General features: G+C 43.7%; 1 protein-coding gene across 1 annotated transcript; it reads right to left on the reverse strand.

Annotated features, from left to right (window-relative positions):
* Positions 1-6,180: 6,180 nt before the first annotated feature.
* On the reverse strand, positions 6,181-16,253 carry NIFK (nucleolar protein interacting with the FHA domain of MKI67). Its single transcript, XM_068968776.1, has 7 exons — positions 16,103-16,253; positions 14,856-14,993; positions 9,675-9,783; positions 7,880-8,091; positions 7,284-7,352; positions 7,092-7,160; positions 6,181-6,823 (listed from the first exon to the last, which is right to left on the reverse strand). Exons 1-7 carry the CDS (start codon positions 16,205-16,207, stop codon positions 6,635-6,637), a joined length of 891 nt encoding a protein of 296 aa, XP_068824877.1. The 5' UTR covers positions 16,208-16,253; the 3' UTR covers positions 6,181-6,634.
* Between the last annotated feature and the right edge of the window lie 5,178 nt (positions 16,254-21,431).

A 21,431-nucleotide genomic window follows, 5' to 3' on the forward strand; every position in this document is an offset into this window, starting at 1 on the left:
ACCTAGAGGGTAGCCTCTGCTCACTGCAATGAGAAAAAATCTTGCATAGCAACAAAGACCCAGCACAGCCAAAAATTAATAAATAAAATCATTAAAAAAAAACCAAACAACTTTCATGGCAGAGCAAAATCTTCAGAGGTAGTATATGGGGTAGACTGAGCCCACCATCTCTAGATTGCCTGCATTCCAATTAAAGGCAATTTTCCTTTCTACCTACATTTGGCTCTCTCTTAAACATTTATTTATTCTTTTTATGGCTGCACAGCTTCAGGATCTTAGTTTCCTGACCAGAGATTGAACCCATGCCCTCAGCAGCGAAAGGACAGAGTCCTAACCACTGATCCCCAGGGGATTCCCTCAGTCATTGATTTTTGAGCAGCAGCAGCCAGACTTGAATTCAGGAACATCTCCAGGCAGTCTGATGGGCACCTCTGACTTCCACCTGGCATGTAGCTGCTGGTCCCCGACCTTCCTTGAAGCACCTTCTCACAGGTTTCCTCATCTCAGTCAGTGCAGCTCTTTTCTTCCAGATACTGTGGCCAAAACAGTTGGCGTCGAACTCGACTCCTTTTTTCCCTTTCACACAATGTCAACATCAGCAAATCTCTCTGTCCATCTTTGAACCATCTCCGAAAGTCGAGCACCCCTCGCCTCCTTCATTGTATCACCCTGGTCCAGCCCACTATGGATGCCCGCTGGATGAAGGCCTGGGCATCAACTTCCTCTTGGTGGTTTTTCAGTCTGTTTCAGTATAGCAGGGATCCTTTGAAAATGTAAACCCAACCAGGGATTCCCTGGAAGTCCAGTGGTTAGGAGTCAGCACTTCTACTGCCTTGGCCAGGGTTCAATCCCTGGCTTGGGAGCTAAGATCCTCCAAGCTGTGCCACACAGCCACCCCCCCCCCCACCCAACCCCCTACTAAATGTAAATTCACCAGTGCTCTGAGGACCTGCCCCATCTGGCATCACTTTCCTCCCCCCTCATTCCTCCCACTGCCCTCTTCTGTCAACTCTGTGCTACACTGAGACCAGTGTAGCTGGTCTCTTTTTAAAATTTAATTATTTAGGGCTACACTGGGTCTTCATGCTTTGTGCAGGCTTTCTCTAGTTGTGACAGTGGGGACTATCTCATTGAGTTAATGAAACAAATATGATGTACCAGCATTGTTTCAATCACTGGGGTATAACCATTACTAGGACAAAGCTCCTACCCTTAGGAATACTGGTACTTGGGATGGGCTGTTGAAGCTGAAGCTCCAGTACTTTGGTCACTTGATGCCAAGAGTCGACTCACTGGAAAAGATCCTGATGCTGGGAAAGATTGAGGGCAGGAGAAGGGGGCGACAGAGGATGAGGTGGTTGGATGGCATCACCAACTCTATGGACATGAGTTTGAGCAAGCTCTGGGAGATGGTGAAGGACAGGGAAGCCTGGAGTGCTACAGTCCATGCAGTTGCAAAGAAATGACTTAGCAACTAAACAACAACGAACAGACAACAAAGAGGAAACAAACAAGGCTTCTTTTTTCCAGAAACTGGGCAGCTTCCTGGGGAGGCAGCACCCCAAGAGGACGAGGGAGGAGCACTTCTCCAGCTGAGGGATATGGCTGGTGGGGTGGAGCCCAGCGAGCAATTGAACAGGATGGTACAGATTGATGTTTCACTCGGAACAATTCGAACTTCTGTACCTTTGGCATGTAGTACCTATTCAGACAATAACTTAAATTGAAAAAAATAAAAGGAAAAAGTCACCAGAAAACCTTAAATAATGAGCTAGGTAACATGCCTTTATATGGCTGATTCTACATTAACATTAAATCAGATAACTAGCTATGAATAAATATGCAAGGTAGGAAACACTTCTACAATTTGCATTTACTAAACAACTTGCTTGCATTTTTTATTGTACCAGACATGCATTGGCAGTCTTTTTGTAAAGCTAATTAGAAAAAAGCCACAATATTTATCATCTAGCTAAGTGTTAAAGCAGAAATAGAAGAAAAATTGACACCTTCCTTCAGAAGAAAAAAATCATCAGTGATGATCCTGTATCCCTGCCAAAAACTATCTGAATAGTTTCTCTTGGACGGACAATTCAGGTTGTTCCCTTGGTTTCTCGCGCAAAAGCTGTGCTTCTTCTCTTGAGCCAAGGCCACAGCTCTTCCCTCTGGTGCTCGTCATAGGAGAACCTGTGAATGGAGCCACCAGAGACCAGCATCGTCGCTCAGGGCACATCTGTTGTGGCAACTATGTTTGGCAAGTATCAAATGTCTGAACTTCTTTTCCTGGGCAGCGTAGGGGTTGACAGAGCTTATTCATAATGGGAAATTCTAAACTTGGCCACTTATGAGCACAAAAATGTAACTTCCATAACACAGAACACATTTCCTTCTGTCAGCACACACACAGAGGCAGAGCAGGCCACCCAGATACTTGGTGAGCAATTTGTTTCTAAAACTGATTGCTTCCTGAGTCAGGAGAAATTTGTAGATAAGCATGTGAAATATTCTCTGGATCAATGGAGCAGTAACTGAAACCCTGACTTCCCAAACAATTATGTTTTGTTTCTGTTTTTGTTCCTAAGAGGAAAATGGCCAGAAATATAATACCTAGATAGAACTTGAAAATAATTTCAACATGTTGAGATTCACTAATTGAAATAGAAAAATGTCCCAGGGAATTTCCTGGTGGTCCAGTGGTTAAGACTCAGAGCTTTCACTGCCAAGGGCCTGTAAAATAGGGTTCAATTCCTGTTTGAAAAATTAAGACCCTGTAAGCTGCATGGTGCGAAAAAAAGCCCCAATCTGAATATTTTGTGCTTTTAATTTGGGCCTCATGAATAAAAAACCTAAATGAGCACAGAGTGTGGACAATAGGAAGTACTCTGAATAGAATGGGCTAAAGATTGTGTTTACAGTGATGACAACAGTAAAGCTAAGTTCTCTTATATGAACTTTTCTTGTTAAATACAGCCACCAAATTCTAATACACACTGGGGAACACCAAATCATAAAACCATTTTCCCATATTTATTGTCCAATAACCCTAAGCTATGCTTATTCATAACTATATGCAATTTTATAAGCTAGAAACTATCATGCTTCATTTCATCAGTATGTTGTATTACTGGTTATCTGACATCCTTTTGCAAGTATGTTTTTAACAATAACCAATTACCCAAAGAATGTTACTAAGCACCCAGTTGCTTGAGTCATTTCATAGTGGCAGTTTCTATCTTTAGTTGTCTAGAAATTGGTGCTGTGTGGGGGGAGGGGTGTAAAAAGATGCTTCTCAGGGAGGTCATTTCTTTTAAATTGAAATGTAGTTGATTTACAATGTTGTGTTAATTCCATCCATACAACAGTGACTCAGTTATACATATGTATTTTTAACATTAATTTCCATTAAGGTTTATCAGGATATTGAATACAGTTTCCAGTACTATTCAGTAGGACCTTGTTGTTAACCCATTCTATAGTTTTTAGAATAATAGTTTCTCTCAGGGAAGTCTTGTTTAAAAAATAATTAGGGTATAAACCCCTTTAATAATTTTGCATTTTGCTAGCCCCTTAAATGGAGAGGATTGTAGATCTAAAGTGCCTGGGATCTACTGCCATCTAGTGTTAGGTTGCTGACAGCTACTTCAAAACAGCTCCGAAGAATGGAACTTCTCGCCTCCTCCCACGCCTGCCCCAGTGCCCCACTTCTGCCTTCGTTCCAGAGTCACCAGCTCATGTCAGCACAAGGCTTTTGCGTCTTTCCTTTTTTCCACTGTCACTAACAATCTAGCTTTCATGCCGATCTTGTTGGAAGGATGTCAAAAGAAGTCAATTGAATTGGCTCACCATATGCTATTTCTGGGCAAGTTCTTTAAGCTCTCTGGGCTTCAGTCTCATCATTCGGACAGGAACAGAAGTGTCTAACTTCATAGGTTGTCCTGATTAAATGAACTAATACACATGCAAGGATTTAATAAATGTTCACTATCATCACACATCTATCATGCATGAGTCCTTAATGGAAATACAAGTATTGAAAATAGTCTGGGGAATTCCCTGGAGGTCCAGTTAAGTTAGGACTCAGCACTTTCACTGCAGCAGCCGAGTCCAACCCCTGGTAGGGGAAATAAGATGCCACAGAACTGAAAAAAGGAAACAGCTTGTATTACTTTTCATTTTATTATCAGAAGGCAGAAATTTGGTTCCATAAGACAATTCAGGCTGCTTGTTTTTCAGAGGTCCATTCTGGATAAAAAGTTCTTTGCAAATATTTGCACCCAGGCTATAGCTTCTCCTCTTCAAAACTCTGCAGCGGGTTGGATTGGGCAGCAGGATAACTGGTCGCTTTGAGGGCCACAGGCTGACCCATGATGTAGTTAGGTTTGGGCCTTGTGATTTTTTTCTGCCTATCAGTTCAGTTCAGTTCAGTCGCTCAGTCGTGTCTGACTCTCCATGAATCGCAGCACACCAGGACTCCCTGTCCATCACCAACTCCCGGAGTTCACTCAGACTCACATCCATTGAGTCAGTGATGCCATCCAGCCATCTCATCCTCTGTCGTCCCCTTCTCCTCCTGCCTTCAATCCCTCCCAGCATCAGTCTTTTCCAATGAGTCAACTCAAGAGGTGGCCAAAGTACTGGCGTTTCAGCCTCAGCATCAGTCCTTCCAATAACACCCAGGACTGGTCTTCTTTAGGATGGACTGGTTGGATCTCCTTGCAGTCCAAGGGACTCGCAAGAGTCTTCTCCAGGACCACAGTTCAAAAGCATCAAATTACTTGTATACACTCATCACACTTGTGGGCTGAGAGCAGCCACGGGCATCACTGCACAGGGGACAGAAGCCCTGCTGTGCCTACCTGTGTCAGTCTTTGAACAGCTTTTGCCGTATTGCAGTCAGAGACTCATGATCCATCAGCCACGGTTATAAATTCCAGATTCTTGATTTTCTCCCTACAAAATCTGAGGATCAACCCCACACTACTTTGGCAAATGCTCCTAATATAGTCCCCGAGAAAATGTTAACTTCAACTCTCTCTCTGCCATGATATATGCTAAAAATCACTCTCCCCATTCAGCTCCAGGGTACATCAAAAAACTCCTCACACATCAAGTGATGATGATCAGTACCATGCTGGAAGAGGAGTGTCTGGGCAGTAGGTCAGGAAACGGAAATGATAAAAATCTGTCAGGCTGCACTGATAAGCTTATCTGGTGCTTTCCCAGAAAAGGAAACCAGATGGATTTCAACCACCACAAATTCAGACATGGTTCAAAGAGGTAGGCAGTTCTGTTACTCATTCAATTTAATTAAACACAATGAACATAGTCTGTATAGGGACTAATCTAGAGCTAAGATGTTCTTTGGATGGTTTTGGGTGCGCTGTGGCTTTGTTGGTACCTATGGGCTTTCTCTCGTTGCAGTGAGCAGGGGGCTGGTCTCAGGTTGCGGGGCACAGGCTTCTCACTGCAGTGGCTTCTCTTGTTGCGGACAATGGGCTCTAGGGGCGCAGGTTTAGTTGCTCTGTGGCATGTAGAATCTTGGGGACCAGGGATAAACCTGTGTCCCTTGCACTGACTGGCAAATTCTTAACCACTGGACCACCAGGAAAGTCCCTATGCTCTCTGTGTATTAAAACTGATTCACCTAGGTCAGTATTATCATCATAATATTAAACAAATATTACATGAAAAAATGTTTGGTGGTAATGAATCCTTTTAATGAAACTGAATTAGCTGATCCCTTGTAGCTCAGCTGGTAATGAATCCACCTGCAATGCAGGAGACCTGGGTTCGATCCCTGGGTTGGGAAGATCTCCTGGAGAAGAGAAAGGCCACCTGCTCCAGTATTCTGTCCTGGAGAATTCCATGGACTGTATTGTATTAGTCGTTGGGGTCACAAAGAGTCGGATACGACTCAAGAGACTTTTACTTCACTTCAAAAGGGAAAACCCAACAATTTTTTATTTCAGGATATCCAAGTTCCCCTTGCATACAAAAAAACCAGAAAAAGTTTATCTGGTGGTCACTACATGAATCTTGAAACCAAATTCCTGATTGATGATACTGATACAAGATGGTAGTTATTAATTAATCCATGCCAGCCCACCACAAACTAATAATTTAATATTGGTAAAAATGACTGTATATACATAAATGAATCTCTTAGTACTGACACCTCCTTCTCATTCCCCATAGAATCCGACTTCTAGTTTCAGCCATTTGATGGGTTAAATGTGCTTGGTCTAACAGAGAACTATTTTGATGGTCAAGCAAGATTTTCTTTATTTGATGGTAACAACAAAGGTTACAGTTTAGTGCTTAAATCAGCAGTTAATAGTGATCTTCTCTCCAGGCAGAGTAACTAAAAGCAGCTGTGGAAACTGCTAAGAAAACTAGAGACAGGACAAGAGGCAGTGGAAGCCTGGCTGCTGTAAACTGGTGTGCACCTCTGCACCTCAGCAAGGGCAGGGAAGCCAGAATCACCGACTGCTTTCCTCAGTGACTTGAATTGACAGTTTTTTCCCAACTATCTTGTTACTGGTTGCATTCCACTATATCTAGTTAAAAACACAGAATTAGTCTTCATAATAAAATCTTTTCAGAAGAACTATACACAATACATAAAAAAAAAAAATCACTGATTGTGTTTTCTTCGTCTTTTTTTCTTTGAACTTGCAGGTGGTTGAGTCTCCTGTGTTTCTTCTTTTACACCAGATACGGGATGTTTGAAAACTATTTCATTATCTTTATCATCATCATTCATTTTAGCCACTTCAGATTTTCGTTTCTCCAAAAATGTTGGTGTACAAACTGGTGTGGGACCCTGGGTTCAAGTGAAAGATTATAACATATAAATGTGGGAAGATATTAGGAATGACCCTCTCCCACCACCTCTCCTCTATTTTTATAAGTTATGCGTATTATTTTAGGCCTGTTTCCATCATTTGATGATATAGCTGCACATGATCAAGCGCTTAGGTGCTTATCACACTTCGTCACAAGACTGAGCAAGCAAAGTGACAGTAGCAGCAACTGCCTGTCCTCCTTTAAACTGTCATACCGGATTCCCAGAGTACTGAAGACAATCTTACCTGGCTATCCACAGCCTTCTCAGGAGTCTTAGGAGTGACTGAAGCGGCTTTCTTCTTCTTACGTAAAGCCTTCAATAAATTTTAAGAGACTACATCAATCTGCGTGTTGACTAGACATAGTAGTCCTGGATGGACTTCCCCATTTATCTTTCTCTAATATCAAGTAGGTAATATGATAAGTGAAAGTTTTACCTGGTGCTTTCTGGAATTTCGAGGACCAGTGTTTGAAGCATTTTCCTCATTTTTATGTAATACCTTAACCTAAACAAGCATAAAGAAGTAATAGAAAAAGAAGCTGTAAAACTAGCTGTCTCACTTATGTATATTTTAAAAGTTACCATTAGATTATTATACATATACTTATTAGTTAATTCTGACATAAACTTTTAGGACTATTGCCAATTTAAAAGGACCATGAAACAAAATTTTAACTAAAATGGCATAAAAAGGATGGTCACTTTACAGTCTTGGTATTTACTGGTAACATACAATAAACCAAACATTTAATCCTGGCAATGACACCTTTATTAGTAATCTATAAGCATTATGGTTTTCGGTCAAGTAAGGTTTCACTGATTCAATCATCTAAAACTGTTAAATCAGGTACGGGTTGCAAATTGGTTGAATCCCTTTCAGGATTTCCTCCCCTGTGTAGTGTAACAGGAAATACCAGGACAGCTTGACAAACCTACAAAGACAAGCCTACAATGACTGCAGTTTCAAAAAACCAGTCAAAACCTCGTAGGGGGAGATACTGGGTTAGACATTTTATACAAAGGAATACTCACCAATGAAGGGAAATCATAATCAATCCCCTTTTTAGCCAATCTCTTTCTGAGTAATTTTTCCTTCTTTTTAAACCGCTCCTCCATCCGTAGCTTTTGAACAAGTGACCGATCCTGATTGTACCGTTTCACTGCTGGATATGATGGCCTTTTAAATGGCATATGCCACTCTCTAAAAAGTTCTTCATGTACCTTTTCAGGTGGTATAAGATGACCTACAATTAAAAAAAGAAAAAAAAAGTTCTCAACCGAGTAGGAGGGAAAGGCTTTTAATGAGAACTTCAGATTGTCCCGTGTCACCTTGTGTCACTTGTAGCATAATCAAATTGATGTGTCCCCCACTTACATGGAGCAGCCTGAAAGAATAAAGCAGGTCCCCAAGGGCAAGTCAGACAGCCCACAATTATCTCCCACTCACTCACTGTGTGCCAACAACAACTCCAGGACTAGAGATACACGAGTGAATAAGACGAGTGCACAGAGGAGAGTGTGGTAATTAAGTCTTAGGGTTCCCGAAGCTAAAAGGACTCCCACTTTTAGACTGTGTGACTCACAACAGCAGAAGCTCTTACCTTCCAGCTCATATCCTCCAGGCACCTGCCCAGGACTAAGGCAGCTCACTGCTTATTTGTATCTCTCTGCTTAGGGATGCATACTGGGCCCCTTATGCAGGGAAGCCAAAATCCCTAGGATCTACCCTCCACCACTGATATATGGTACACAAATATCCCAGTTTCTGTGCTTGTCAGCTGGGATAATTCTGTTTCCCAAGGTGGCCAGCAGGAAGGAGCCCAAATGCCTAAATAACCTGCTTGCTAACATACCCTTTACTGACTTCCTTCCTCCCTGTCAAATCTCCACTCCTTACAAGTATTTCCCCGGGATCACCTCCAAGACAAAAAAAAAAGGTGGGGAAGTGGCTAACACCTCATATCAGAGTTCGGAACTGTTTGTGTCATCCTTCAGAAGTCAGGTGGAGCACAGCAGGGATCTCATACACGTGGTCACCCAATCACCCACTTTGTCCTGGCAACAGCCACAGTTTTCATGTGCAAATAACACCCAGGATCTCAGGGGGCTCCTGACCCCTCTCACAGCAATAGGAACTAAGATGAAGAGGTGTGACCTGGGTGCTGGCTCCGGATGGGCTGCTCTGGGGAGGCGGGTAGGTGGGAGCTCCATCTCCTGCCGGATGAACGTCTGCTACTGTCACCCTTGCCCTTCCGATGGTTTCTCTGCAGAGGAGCTGCAGCCAAGGCCATGAAGACTGGCTGACACGTGACTCCTCACCCTGAACATCATCCTGTCCAGGACCATTAGTGGTTTCCGCTGTCCTCAGCATGTACTCTAAACTGTGCTTTACATGGCTTCTGGTAACCTGACCTCACTCGCCTATTTCTCCTCCCTCATCTCTTGCTATGCTCCTTGCAGGCAATTACGTTTGTCACTGGTTTGGCGTTTGCTGTCCCCCCACCAAATTCTCAGTTCCACCCCTTCACCTGGCGGTTATTTAACCTTCAGGTTCCAACTTTAATGACTTCCTCAGGGAAGCCTCCCATACCCCACCAGGAAGCCCTTCTGTTCCAACTCCGTCTCAGCAGAAAACAGCTCTCACTCTGGAAATCTTAAAATTCCAGTTCAAATCTATCTTGAAAATGTACTTAAACTGTTGCACCACTGCTTAGGAGACTCATCCCAGGGACGAGGTGGGACGTCCAAACAGCTAAGCACCTCCCACCACAGCCACTGTCAGCAGGAGCATTCCTGAAATCCCACAGGCTAAGAATTGGGTACTTACACTTCAAGAGTCTTTCACCAAAAAGGTAGTTGTTCATTGTTTCAGCAGCTATTTTGGCAACATCTTCAGATGCAAACTCCACAAAGCCGTAGCCTTTGCTATTTCCAGTCTGCAATGACAAATCCACCACAAAAAGCAGAACAATTACATTCTAATGTGCCATCAAACTCCTAAAATGTCATTAAATAATGTACATTAGCTGTGTCTGACTCCTGCGACACCATGGACTGTAGCCTGCCAGGCTCCTCTGTTCATGGGATTTTCCAGGCAAGAATGCTAGAGTGGGTTGCCATTTCCTTCTTCAGGGGATCTTCCCAATCCAGGGATTGAACCTGGGTGTCCTGCACTGCAGGCAGATACCGACTGAGCTACCAGGGAATTCCCAGTAGGAACAGCATTAAGGAATAACATTAAGACACCTTTAATTTTCAACTTCAAATCACATAGTGTGCAGAGTGTTACAGGGAAAGAAAAGATCCAAAACAGTCTAAATTTGCCACTGGTTTTGAAGATTTCCTGGGATTTTGATTACATATGATAAATGATTACAGTTGGAATTTATTCAGCAGCAACAGCCAACATAAAGGAATCTGGTAGGTCCCATAGTCCTTTACTCATTGATCTCGTATTATCACATTATCCATCTACTTGGGAGATGGAATAAATGAGTCACAAAAAATACAGGTAATGTAATTCCCATTTATATGAAAAAAACGAAAAGAAATTAAGCCAGTGTCTCTCAGCCCATCAATAAAACATCGCATTCACTGTCATGTTTAACAACGACCGATCATCTCCACAGCTGAGGGCACAGGACCAGGGGCCACTCTCTCAGAGACACACATGCTGGGTTCTGGCCTCCACACCATAACAAACTGAGCTTGCTAACAAGAGTTCTAAAATCCAAATGCTCAGGTTTGGATCTGAGCTCTGACACTCAGATAAGCAATGTTTAAGCTTCAGTTTTTCCTTCTAGAAAATGAGGACAAAATAAACACTCTCATAGAGTTGCCATGAAAACACAAAATAACTTGCAAGTGCTCCACACTTTTGTCAAGTATTTAATACATGTTACTTTAGGGTGGCAGGGTATGCCTACCCCACATCTGCTCCTTTGGCAAATAATTATTCTGAGCTGAAGGTACTGAGAAATAGAACAAGAAACTCTGCCCTCCCCTTATTCACCTAAAAACAGGACACAAATTTAGAAAGGTGTCCTCTCCCCTCTATCAGAAAGATGTTAGAGGAATCCACACAACAAACTTTACTAAGCAGATTTTATCACTGACATCCAAACCTGGGCATTTGGACTTTAGAGTTAGCCTCCTGCATATCTGCCTCCCCACAACTGGCAACCATATAAACTCAAAGCACTGTTCTCTCATCTTGTCACTCCTCAAAGTCAAAGTTCTAACAACCCTTTGAGCATTCCCATGAGTAAGCATACATTTCAGTCTTTTTAATCTCTCAGTTTTTCAGTCCAATTTATAGGGTCTCAGCCTAGGGCAGTAGAAAAAGAACTTTTCCTCCTCTACAGTTCCAATTCTTAGTGACAACTAGGAAAACTTTACAATCTTGCATTAAACAAATTATTTTCGGATATGGCTCAAAACTGGGCATGTGATCCTGGAAATAAGAAACCATTCACAGGCTGTGTGGCTTAACAGGAGTTGGGAGCCAGGAGGCTGACTCCTAGCTGTGCTAGTGGCTAACAATCAGGACACAGCCACCACCTAGAGTCTCAGGTTAGTTATCTGCAACAGGATGATTCTGGTAAAACTTTAAATGTCTGACAATCCTCCTACCATCCCAACTCTCACTCAGGAGGCGAACGATGGTGGGGTGTAAGACACTATAATAAATCTTTTGAAATCTGATGTGAAAATACATGTCAAGTGTCCCCAAAACTAAACACTCAAAAGCCAAAACCTTGACATAGTAATCCAAGAAAGTTAGAAATACCAAGCAGATAGTCAAAACTGGGGTGGGTAGCTTTGTAATATGCAACAAAGCTGGAAATGTTACATTTCAGTGCACCGCATCAAGGAGCAGACTTTCTAAGACAACCGGCCTCAACTCTTTAAAAGAGCCAATGTCAAGAAAAACCAAACAAGCAAAACAGGGATAGAGAGACTCCTACATATGGTGAAGAGCTAAACGATCAGGTGCAACGCATAAACCCTAACTGGATCCCAGAATGGCAGGGACAATTGGGGATATTTGAAGAGGGGTAGTAAATGAGATTATCATACTGTAATTACGTAGCAGTATTATGTCTTTATTCTTAGATTTATGATGATGTATTTATATTAAAGTATTACAACTGTCACTTTCTTCAAAAGGTTAAAAAACCCAAAAAGGTATGTAGGTTTTTATAGATACGACAACAGATGAAGCTACTGTGTCAGGACATTAACAATGAGTGAATTCAGGGGAGGATGTTCATTACACTTTCCTTTCTACTTCCCTGTCAACATTTTCAAAACACAAAGCTGGTGAACACAACTGCACTTCATTATGGAAAAACACTTACAAAATAACCACCCACAAAAGGCAGAAAAAAGTCTGAGGCGGATTCTTGTTGATGTATGGCAGAACCAATACAGTACTGTGAAGTAATTAACCTCCAATTAAAATAAATTTATATTAAAAAAAATAAAACAGAAAGTTGACCTTAGTAAAAAACAAAGATATAATAAACCAAAAAAAAAAAAAAAAAAGTCTTTGAAAAAGACAACAATAAGGACAAAAACATGAATAAGAGTTTCACAGAACACCAAAGGCTGATAGACAAATAATGATACTCAATCTCACTACTGCACTCATCTCACAGGCTAGTAAAGTAATGCTTAAAATTCTCCAAGCCAGGCTTCAGCAATACATGAACCGTGAACTTCCCGATGTTCAAGCTGGTTTTAAAAAAGGCAGAGGAACAAGAGATCAAACTGCCAACATCCACTGGATCATGGAAAAAGCAAGACAGAAAAACATCTATTTCTGCTTTATTGACTATGCCAAAGCCTTTGACTGTGTGGATCACAATAAACTGGGGAAAATTCTGAAAGAGATGGGGATACCAGACCACCTGACCTGTCTCTTGAGAAACCTATACGGAGGTCAGGAAGCAACAGTTAGAACCGGACATGGAACAGACTGGTTCCCAATAGGAAAAGGAGTACGTCAAGGCTGTATATTGTCACCCTGCTTATTTAACTTATATGCAGAATACATCATGAGAAACGCTGAGCTGGAAGAAGCACAAGCTGGAATCAAGACTGCCGGGAGAAATATCAATAACCTCAGATATGCAGATGACACCACCCTTATGGCAGAAAGTGAAGAAGAACTAAAGAGCCTCTTGATGAAAGTGAAAGAGGAGAGTGAAAAAGTTGGCTTAAAGCTTAACATTCAGAAAACGAAGATCACGGCATCTGGTCCCATCACTTCATGGGAAATAAATGGGGAAACAGTGGAAACAGTGGCTGACTTTATTTTTCTGGGCTCTAAACTCACTGCAGATGGTGATTGCAGCCATGAAATTAAAAGGCGCTTACTCCTTGGAAGAAAAGTTATGACCAACCTAGATAGCGTATTCAAAAGCAGAGACATTACTTTGTCAACAAAGACTAATCAAGGCTATGGTTTTTCCAGTGGTCATATATGGATGTGAGAGTTGGACTGTGAAGAAAGCTGAGCATCGAAGAGTTGATGCTTTTGCACTATGGTGTTGGAGAAGACTCTTGAGAGTCCCTTGGACTGCAAGGAGATCCAACCAGTCCATCCGAAAGGAAATCAGTCCTGAATATTCATTGGAAGGACTGATACTGAAGCTGAAACTCCAATACTTTGGCCACCTGATGTGAAGAGCTGACTCACTGGAAAAGGCCCTGATGCTGGGAAAGATTGAGGGCAGGAGGAGAAGGGGATGACAGAAGATGAGATGGTTGGATGGCATCACCGACTCAATGGATATGGGTTTGGGTGGACTCCGGAGTTGGTGATGGACGGGGAGGCCTGGCGTGATGTGATTCATGGGGTCACAAAAAGTTGGACGCGACTGAACTGACTGAATCTCATTAAAAATGAGGCAGATCATTCTATACTCATCCAGAGGATATGCTATAAAGTGCTATTTTTCAAACTCAGAGTTTGAAAAGTTTAAAAGTTACCCTTTTAAAGGGCAGCAGAATCAATTTATTATGTCAGAAATGTATTTTTAAATAAACTGAATGGGAAAGTTAAGTATCATCTTCCTAGACTTTTATTTCTGTTAATGTTTATGTACAGGTCCATGTGTGCTGGCTTGTGCTGTAAAACTTCTTATTATGGATTCAAGGTCTGAAAAATACTATTCAAGAGAAAGTCACCTATACCTGCACAAAGAATGTTCCCAGCAGTTTCATCGACAAGACTGGAAAAAAGCTAACGTTCAACAAGAGAATGGATAAACAAACTGCAGCATATTCAGGCAGTGACAACAGAGCAGGGACAAAAAATAGTTAACTCTGTTCTGTTGTAACTTAAGTGGTAAAATGTGAACAAACTGTATCAAGAAAAAAAGAGATTCCAATAACAAGAATTCTGTGGTTACAACCAATAGAAGTATGTGTATATAGGAAAAAAATAAAGTTGGCCACACCCTATTACTGAAAGAAACCACACAAATCTTTATTAGGAGGTAGATATGATACAGTGACATTTTTACAGTACTTTGTGTATCAGGCATTGTTCTAAGAATCTTATACTCATTACCTCATTTAAGCTTTGATTCAATACTCCTGAGAGGCTGGTGCAATTTTGCTCACATTTTATAAATCAGAAAACAAGCATGCAGGTTATAGAATTTGTCCAAAGTCACACAACCAATAAGGTGTAGAGTCCAGCCTCACACTTTAGTTCATGAACCCCTGGCTTAGTAGTTACAGGATAAAAAGAACTCACTAGGATTGCCAATTTAATTTGAGGGCTTGAGGCAATTACCTTAAAAAAAAAAAAAAGTAAAATACACATTCACAGGAATACTAATCTTGTTCTCCATCTGCTTCAGGTTCTAGACCTAAACCAATCCTCTTCTGGAATGAAGTGTGTGATAAGCAATAACATGCAAACATGCTCCAAAACCTGTCAAGGATGATATGCTTTTGGAAAATAAAACAATCTAATTCAAATCAAAAACCTTACCTTTTTACTCCTGGACAGTCTGAATCTTGTAACAGTGCCAAATTGGGAAAAATATGCTCGGATCTGGGTTTCATAAAGGGACGGTGGTAAGTGGCCCACATAGATTACTCCAGGAGTAGGTTTTCGTTTCTCCTGTTGCTGAAAACATAAAGACCAGGGAAACATATATATATATATATTTTTTTTTTAATTAAAAAAAAATCACACTGCAACAAAACTTGTGAAACCCTGCTCTTAGATTAAGACAAGAGATCAAGAACCTACCCTGTATTTCCACTTACCACAACAGAAACGAATTAGCTGTTTAGATATAGTGAAGAGACTTACGGTTGTCAAGAGGGAGGCGGGGTGGGCGGTGGTGGTGGTGGGAGTTTGGGTTTAGCAGATGCAAACTATTATATAGAAAATGGATAAACAATAAGGTCCTACTGTATAGCACAGGGAACTATATTCAACACCCCAGGAGAGATTAACACAACACTGTAAATCAACTATACTTCAATGAAGAAAAAAAAAAAAGGGTGTCCCCACGAGACAATCGCCAAGCAGTAGCCTGTCTTCTCAGCTTCCCTCTCTGAGCACGAATACACGCTGAATTAATAGATTAAAATCTTCTGGCCTAAGAACTCTAACAAACATACCCTTCAATATTGTTTGCAGATCACCGTTTACTCGCACCCAATAAAGAAACAATTTTAAGACGTCAGTAAACCTTCACGAAGCCTACTAACCTTTTAGTATCTCTGCCCTCGAACCCCTGCCTTCGGTAATACAGACTTTTAAGCTTTCCCATGTACATTTTATGATAAAATCTTGGGCAAATATTATTGAACTTGATATCAGGGCCCCCAAACAGCAAATAGAACTTGGGTAATACAGTCTTTTACGAATTCCAAAACCACTAACCAGGCAAACAAACCTCCCCAGTTTGGGAGCCCAGCCGAAGTAGGACTGGAGCTGATCCGCGGGACGAGGGCCGACCCAACAGCTGGCTCTCCTCTCTTTAAGTATCCCCGCGATACCCACTCCTTACCTTACCTCCATAAGGACCCTAAGGCCCGCGCGGCCCAAAGCCGTCACTTCTCGGTCCTCCCGAGAAAACCTCGGCCCGCAAGCTCCTAAGGTCGGGGTCCGAGCTGGGTGACGCCGGACGAAGCACAGGCTTGGGGAGGCCGAGGCGCGCGGGCGGGACCCTCAGACCCGGTCCGCGACCTCCCCTCGCGATCGGGTTCGCGCCGGCCGCTCACCTTGGTCGCACGCCGACGAACCTGAGCCACCTCCTTTTTAAATTTGGCATCCTCCTGCGGGTTTAGGGACAGGAGCGGCTTTGCCGGGCCATCGAACGCCGCCATTCCGCCAACTCTTAAGAAGACGAGACCCACGCGGTACACCCGGAAACGCCAGACCCTCTGCTTCCCCAAACCGGAAGGGAGGGCGGGGCCTGTGGCACGGCTCCGGGGCGGAGCCTGGGTGGACGGCGCGGGGGCGGAGCCTGGGCGACAGCTCAGCGCGGGGGCGAGGCATAGGGCGTGGCGCAGCGCGGTGAAAGGGCTCAAGGGGCTTCTCGACTGGTAAATGTCTTTTGGCACGTTCAGAGTTGCTTCCGTTTGGAGCTGCTCATTCGCCTGGCTGCTCAATATTTAAATATCCTGCCTGACAGTGATTCTACCTGCCAACGAGGTCAGCTCTGTGTCCAGGAGCTCCCCTTGGGAGGGCTTTTCTAAGGTGATCTGATGCTTTAGCAAGGGCGTCGTCTTCTGTTGCCTGCAGGAGATGGCTTTCACTCCTTGCATTGTTGCAGGGCTGGCCTCTTGGCTGTTCTCAAAATTAGATGTTTGATGTATGAGTCAGATACTGGTCTAGGATACAGAGCAGGTTCTACGGTTCCCTGAGGGTCCCTTCCGTGTGTGTGTGTGAACAGCCCCCTCTATTCCTGACTTATCTCTCAGTTCCTATGGGGAGGGAAAAGGAGGAGCAGAGACGGGAAGACGGCAAACTGACAGTTTTCTTCTGGGAGATCCCCTCTCAGATTTCCCCAACCCGTTCCAGGAATTCCTAGCCTCTAAAGGATCAAGTGGTGACCCAAGTCTTATCAAAATTGATTGAGCGTGTGGATTGCCAATTCTGATTCCTAGGTGGGGGCAGGGCCTCGGGTTCTGTGTTTCTAACAAGCTCCCAGGTGAGGCTGATGCTCTGTGGATTACGCTTTGATTATCAGGAGTAGAGACATGGGGAACTGATCACTGAACTGTTGAATTGCTGTCCCCTCAAAAGATATGTTTCACCTCAACACCTGTGATGCAGACAGGATCTTTGCTGATGTAATCACGTTCAGATGAGGTTGTTATGGAATAAGGTGGGCCCTAATCCAATGATTAATGTCCTTATAATAAGGAAATTTGGACACACACAGACGGAGAATGCCACTTGATGACGGAGGCAGAGATTGGAGAGATGTCATAAACTGAGGAACACCGGGAATTGCTGGAAGAGGTAAGGGACTCGTCTTCCCTAGAATCTTCGAGAATGGCCCTGCCAAAATCTGGGACTTGGATTTTTAGCCTCCAGAACTGTGGGAGAAAACATTTCTATTGTTTCCAGCCACCCAGTTTGTGGTCATTTGTAATGGAAGCCTTGGGAAACAGATACAGTTACCACTTTGGTGCAGCCTGAAATGATGTTCTGAGGAAAACACTTTGATTAATCTTGGGGCTGACTTGACACCTTACAGCGAGGTAGTGGAGGAACTCTTGGATGTTCACAGAAAGCTACCAGGACACCCTCCCCTTGGCCTTTACCTGACCATAGAAGTCTGCCCTTAACTGGGGACAGAGTCTCAGCCCTTGAATCCTCACTGCATCCCAGACCTGTTTCATTTTCCCCTTTTTGAGCTTGAGTCAGTCACAGCGCCTTCAGTGACGTATGCTCTGGCCCTGCCAGGGACCATCTCGTTCTCTGCCTTTGCTGCCTAGAGCCCAGGGATCATTGGAGTTGTGCCCTTCTGGTCAGAGAATCCAGAAACCCACTAGACCCTTGGCCATGTGCCTGGGGGAAAATCCTCCTCCTCTCAGGCGGTACCTCTCAGCCGTAAATAAGATTTTGGGTGAGATGATTGGTAAGTTTCCTGGATGGAGGTGGGGGAGTCTGTACTGTTTAGTGGCAGCAGCAACAGTACTAATGATCAGAATGGCAACTGGCCTTCCACATGCCCAGGTAATAGACTTGAGCTGCCTATATTTGTTTTTTCCTTCCTTCTCTCCTTCTTAACTTCTTTCCCTGTTTTCCTCCCTCTCTTCCTTCCTCCTGATTTGCATGTAGAATGGGGAGGCTACTTGGGTGAGATGGTTCTCACTGAGTTGGACTGTCCCATACACACTGCCTTGGCACCTGTCCCCAGCACTCATTGCCAGTGCCGCCCTACCCCAGTCACTTAACAACGTCACTTAACAACGTGTAGCAAATGCCTCCCAGGCCCTTCCCCAGACCAAGTGGACTGTTGAGTGAGCTCACTGCAGTTCTTCCCCATCTTTCTCCCCCTCTGTCTTCCCATGCCACCCCTCACTTGGGATAGAATAGGGGCATGTCTTTCCCATGGTGCCAACATCATCACCTATGGGCTGGGGGCCCAGCACAGCGAGGGCTGCTTGCTGAGATTGATGGCAGGGGGTCGGGGGTGGGGGTGGATGGCAGAGTGGGACCACCTGCAGGGCAAGGCAGGATGTGCTGAGCATCTGGGGGGCTGGGCCATGGGAGGAGAGGGTTCTGTGGGGTGGGGCTGAGGGCTGGAGGAGAGGAGACCAGGTGGGTACCGACAAGGTCCAAGGCGTCTGCCCAGCTCTGCCCACCTTCCTCTTCCCCTGTTCTCCTCCCCTTACATCTCTCTGCCTGACCCCTGTGAGGTCATCCAACATGTCACCCTCAGGATGAGAGCCCAGCTATGTGAGCCCAGCTGCTGCCACTAAAGAGGGCAGACTCCCCCACGTCACCCTTGGCCCTACCAGACTGCCCCTTGCTCAGTTACAGGGCTTCTCATGTGGGACTGAAAGGCACAGTTTTAGGGGAAGAAGTGGGGAGCGATTCTCATCTGTGTTACCAGCTTCAACTGTGCAGCCTCAATGCATGTCACCTGACAAACTAAACATTCAGTCTGCAGACCACTTAGGGCCCCATGACCTGAGGCTGGAAGGGAAATTTTCTTCCTCTGTCCTGTGGATGTCTGTCACCTGGGGCACACCCTGCCCTATGCTGTGTTTAATGTCATACACAGGCCCCAAACTGGGTGGGCCTCTGGGAGATAGGGGTGGGAAGCATGGAGAGTGGGTGCTGCCCAGAGGGTCCAGATTCCCTGGGAAAACTACTGGGCTGACTCACCAATGCCCTCTTTCATCCCAAGATCCTTTCCAGTCCTTCAATGAGGGACGCCCAGGGTGTCCTGCGTCCTGAAGGGCCTGTAGTCCACATCCTGGTGCCCCCTTCCTAGCCTGTATTAATCATGTTTGTATTTTCTCTATTTCTATTTTGACACCTTAACAAACTTGCTGGCAGTTTGGGATTAGCAGATGCAAACTATTATATATAGAATGTATGGACAACAAAGTCCTACTGTTTAGAACAGGGAACTATATTCAATATCCTGTGATAAACCATAATAGCAAAAAAAATATGAAAAAGAATATCTATATAACTGAGTCACTTTGCTGTGTCCCTACAAGATGGTAAATCAACTATATTTGATTACAAAATAAATTTTAAAAAGTCCAAAAAGCCAGCTGGCTGCAGAGGGACTGTTTCTCCCAGGGCTAGCAAAGGCTCAGCTTGGAGCATCTCCTTACCTGAATCTTAAGTACAAAGCCAATATTGGTTCCCTGCCCTAAGTCATGCCAGGGCCAGGTATGAGGTGACTTGAGACCACTCCTATAGTCAGAAGCCCACCAGAAGCATTCAAAGTACTCACAGACACAGGCTCTGGCTTGGCTTTCCTTGCTCCTGCTTCTGCCTTCTGAGTAAACCTGGAGCTTCCCCATGTGGCCCTGCATGGCATGGTGTGCCCTGTCCTCTCAGGAAATGTAAGTAATAAATTCTTCTTTCAGTGGCACTGGCCTTTCCAGTTGTCACTATGTCACCTCTGTAAATTAAAACCTCATGGGGGCTTCCCTGGTGGCTCAGTGGTAAAGAATCTGCCTGCCAATGCAGGAGACATGGGTTCCATCCCTGGTATGGGCAGATCTCACATGCCACAGAGCAATGAAGTCCAGGTGCCACAACTATTGAGCCTGTGCTCTAGAGCCCAGGAACAGCAACTATTGAGCCCTCTGGCAGCAGCTGCTGAAGCCTGCATGCCCTAGAGCCTGGGCACCACAAGGGAAGCCACCATACTGAGAAGCCCACACACTGCAACGAAAAGTAGCACCTGCTCTTTGCAACTAGAAAAAGGCCTTGTAGCACAGCCAAAAATAAATCGGAAAAAACCCCCAAACCAGCATGGGTACACAGCTCCAGGCCCATCTCGTTTTTCTCTCTTTGCACTGACTTCCTAACCCTTTCTCCTGTCCTCAGACTGCAGGCCACAGCTCCCAACCACGCTTCTTTCTGGCCTCTCTTGCCCTTCTAAGAACCTTGCAGACGTGCACCACCCATCACACTGTCCTCAGTACTATTAAAAGAGGTATAATTTCACCCTCAAATTAGCCCCGAATGTCTACAGTGTTAATATTCACATTGGGGAGAGTGCAGGCAAACTGGCTGCTTCAGGCCCTGGTGGGCAGGGCAATGGAAATTAGTTCAATGTCTTTGAAAAGTGATTTGACAAAATATGTCAAGAATTTTAAAAATAGGACTTAACAAAAGAATGATCTTATTAAATTCTGACTTTTTCTTTTTTATCGAAGTATAGTTGACATATTAATTACAAATATAATTTAGTAATTTGGTAATTTTATAGATATCCATATAAAATTATTATAAAACATTGGCTTTTTCACTGTGCTGTACATTATGTCTGTTAACTTATCTATTTTATAACTTGTAGTTTGTACCTCTTAAAATCCTGTCCATTTGCCCCTCCCCCACCTCTCAACTATCTTATCATTTATAAGATAAAAATAGTATCAAATTTGCATAAGTATAATGAAGATAAAATATGATCCTTCATGTAAAGTTTTAGAATAACATGTGGGACAAACCAAACAATAAGTTATCATTTACTTGATATAAGTAATCATTTTAACTCATTTGGAGTGCACCCTACACACACATATCTGTAGGGTTGTTGTTTAGTTGCTAAGTCATGTTGTGTGACTCTTTGCAACCACATGGACCGTAGCCAGCCAGGCTCATCTGTTCATGGGATTCTCCAGGCAAGAATATTGGAGTGGGTTGCCATTTCCTGCTCCAATCTGTAGGGTACATGTATGGAATTTGGTCAGACAAAAAGGCTTGCTTCAAGGAAGGAGAATGGAGGAAGGTGTTAGTTGAGACGAAGAAACTTCACAGTTGAAATGCTTAAAAATTCATATAATCTTAAAAAATGCAATACAATCCTACAGGGATGTTAAACTTAAAAAAAAGTACATAGAG

Source organism: Capricornis sumatraensis, chromosome 3 (assembly GCF_032405125.1).
Source record: "Capricornis sumatraensis isolate serow.1 chromosome 3, serow.2, whole genome shotgun sequence".
In the NCBI taxonomy this organism is placed as follows: Eukaryota; Metazoa; Chordata; class Mammalia; order Artiodactyla; family Bovidae; genus Capricornis; species Capricornis sumatraensis.

What these genes read in the sequence shown, in the direction of transcription:
- NIFK (XM_068968776.1), bottom strand. Translation starts at nt 16,207, where the DNA reads ATGGCGGCGTTCGATGGCCCGGCAAAGCCGCTCCTGTCCCTAAACCCG. An exon ending in GACTGTCCAGGAGTAAAAAG is followed by an intron (nt 9,784 to 14,855) that starts GTAAGGTTTTTG and finishes TTGTCATTGCAG; the next exon opens with ACTGGAAATAGCAAAGGCTA. An exon ending in TGGTGAAAGACTCTTGAAGT is followed by an intron (nt 8,092 to 9,674) that starts GTAAGTACCCAA and finishes TTTTAATTGTAG; the next exon opens with GTCATCTTATACCACCTGAA.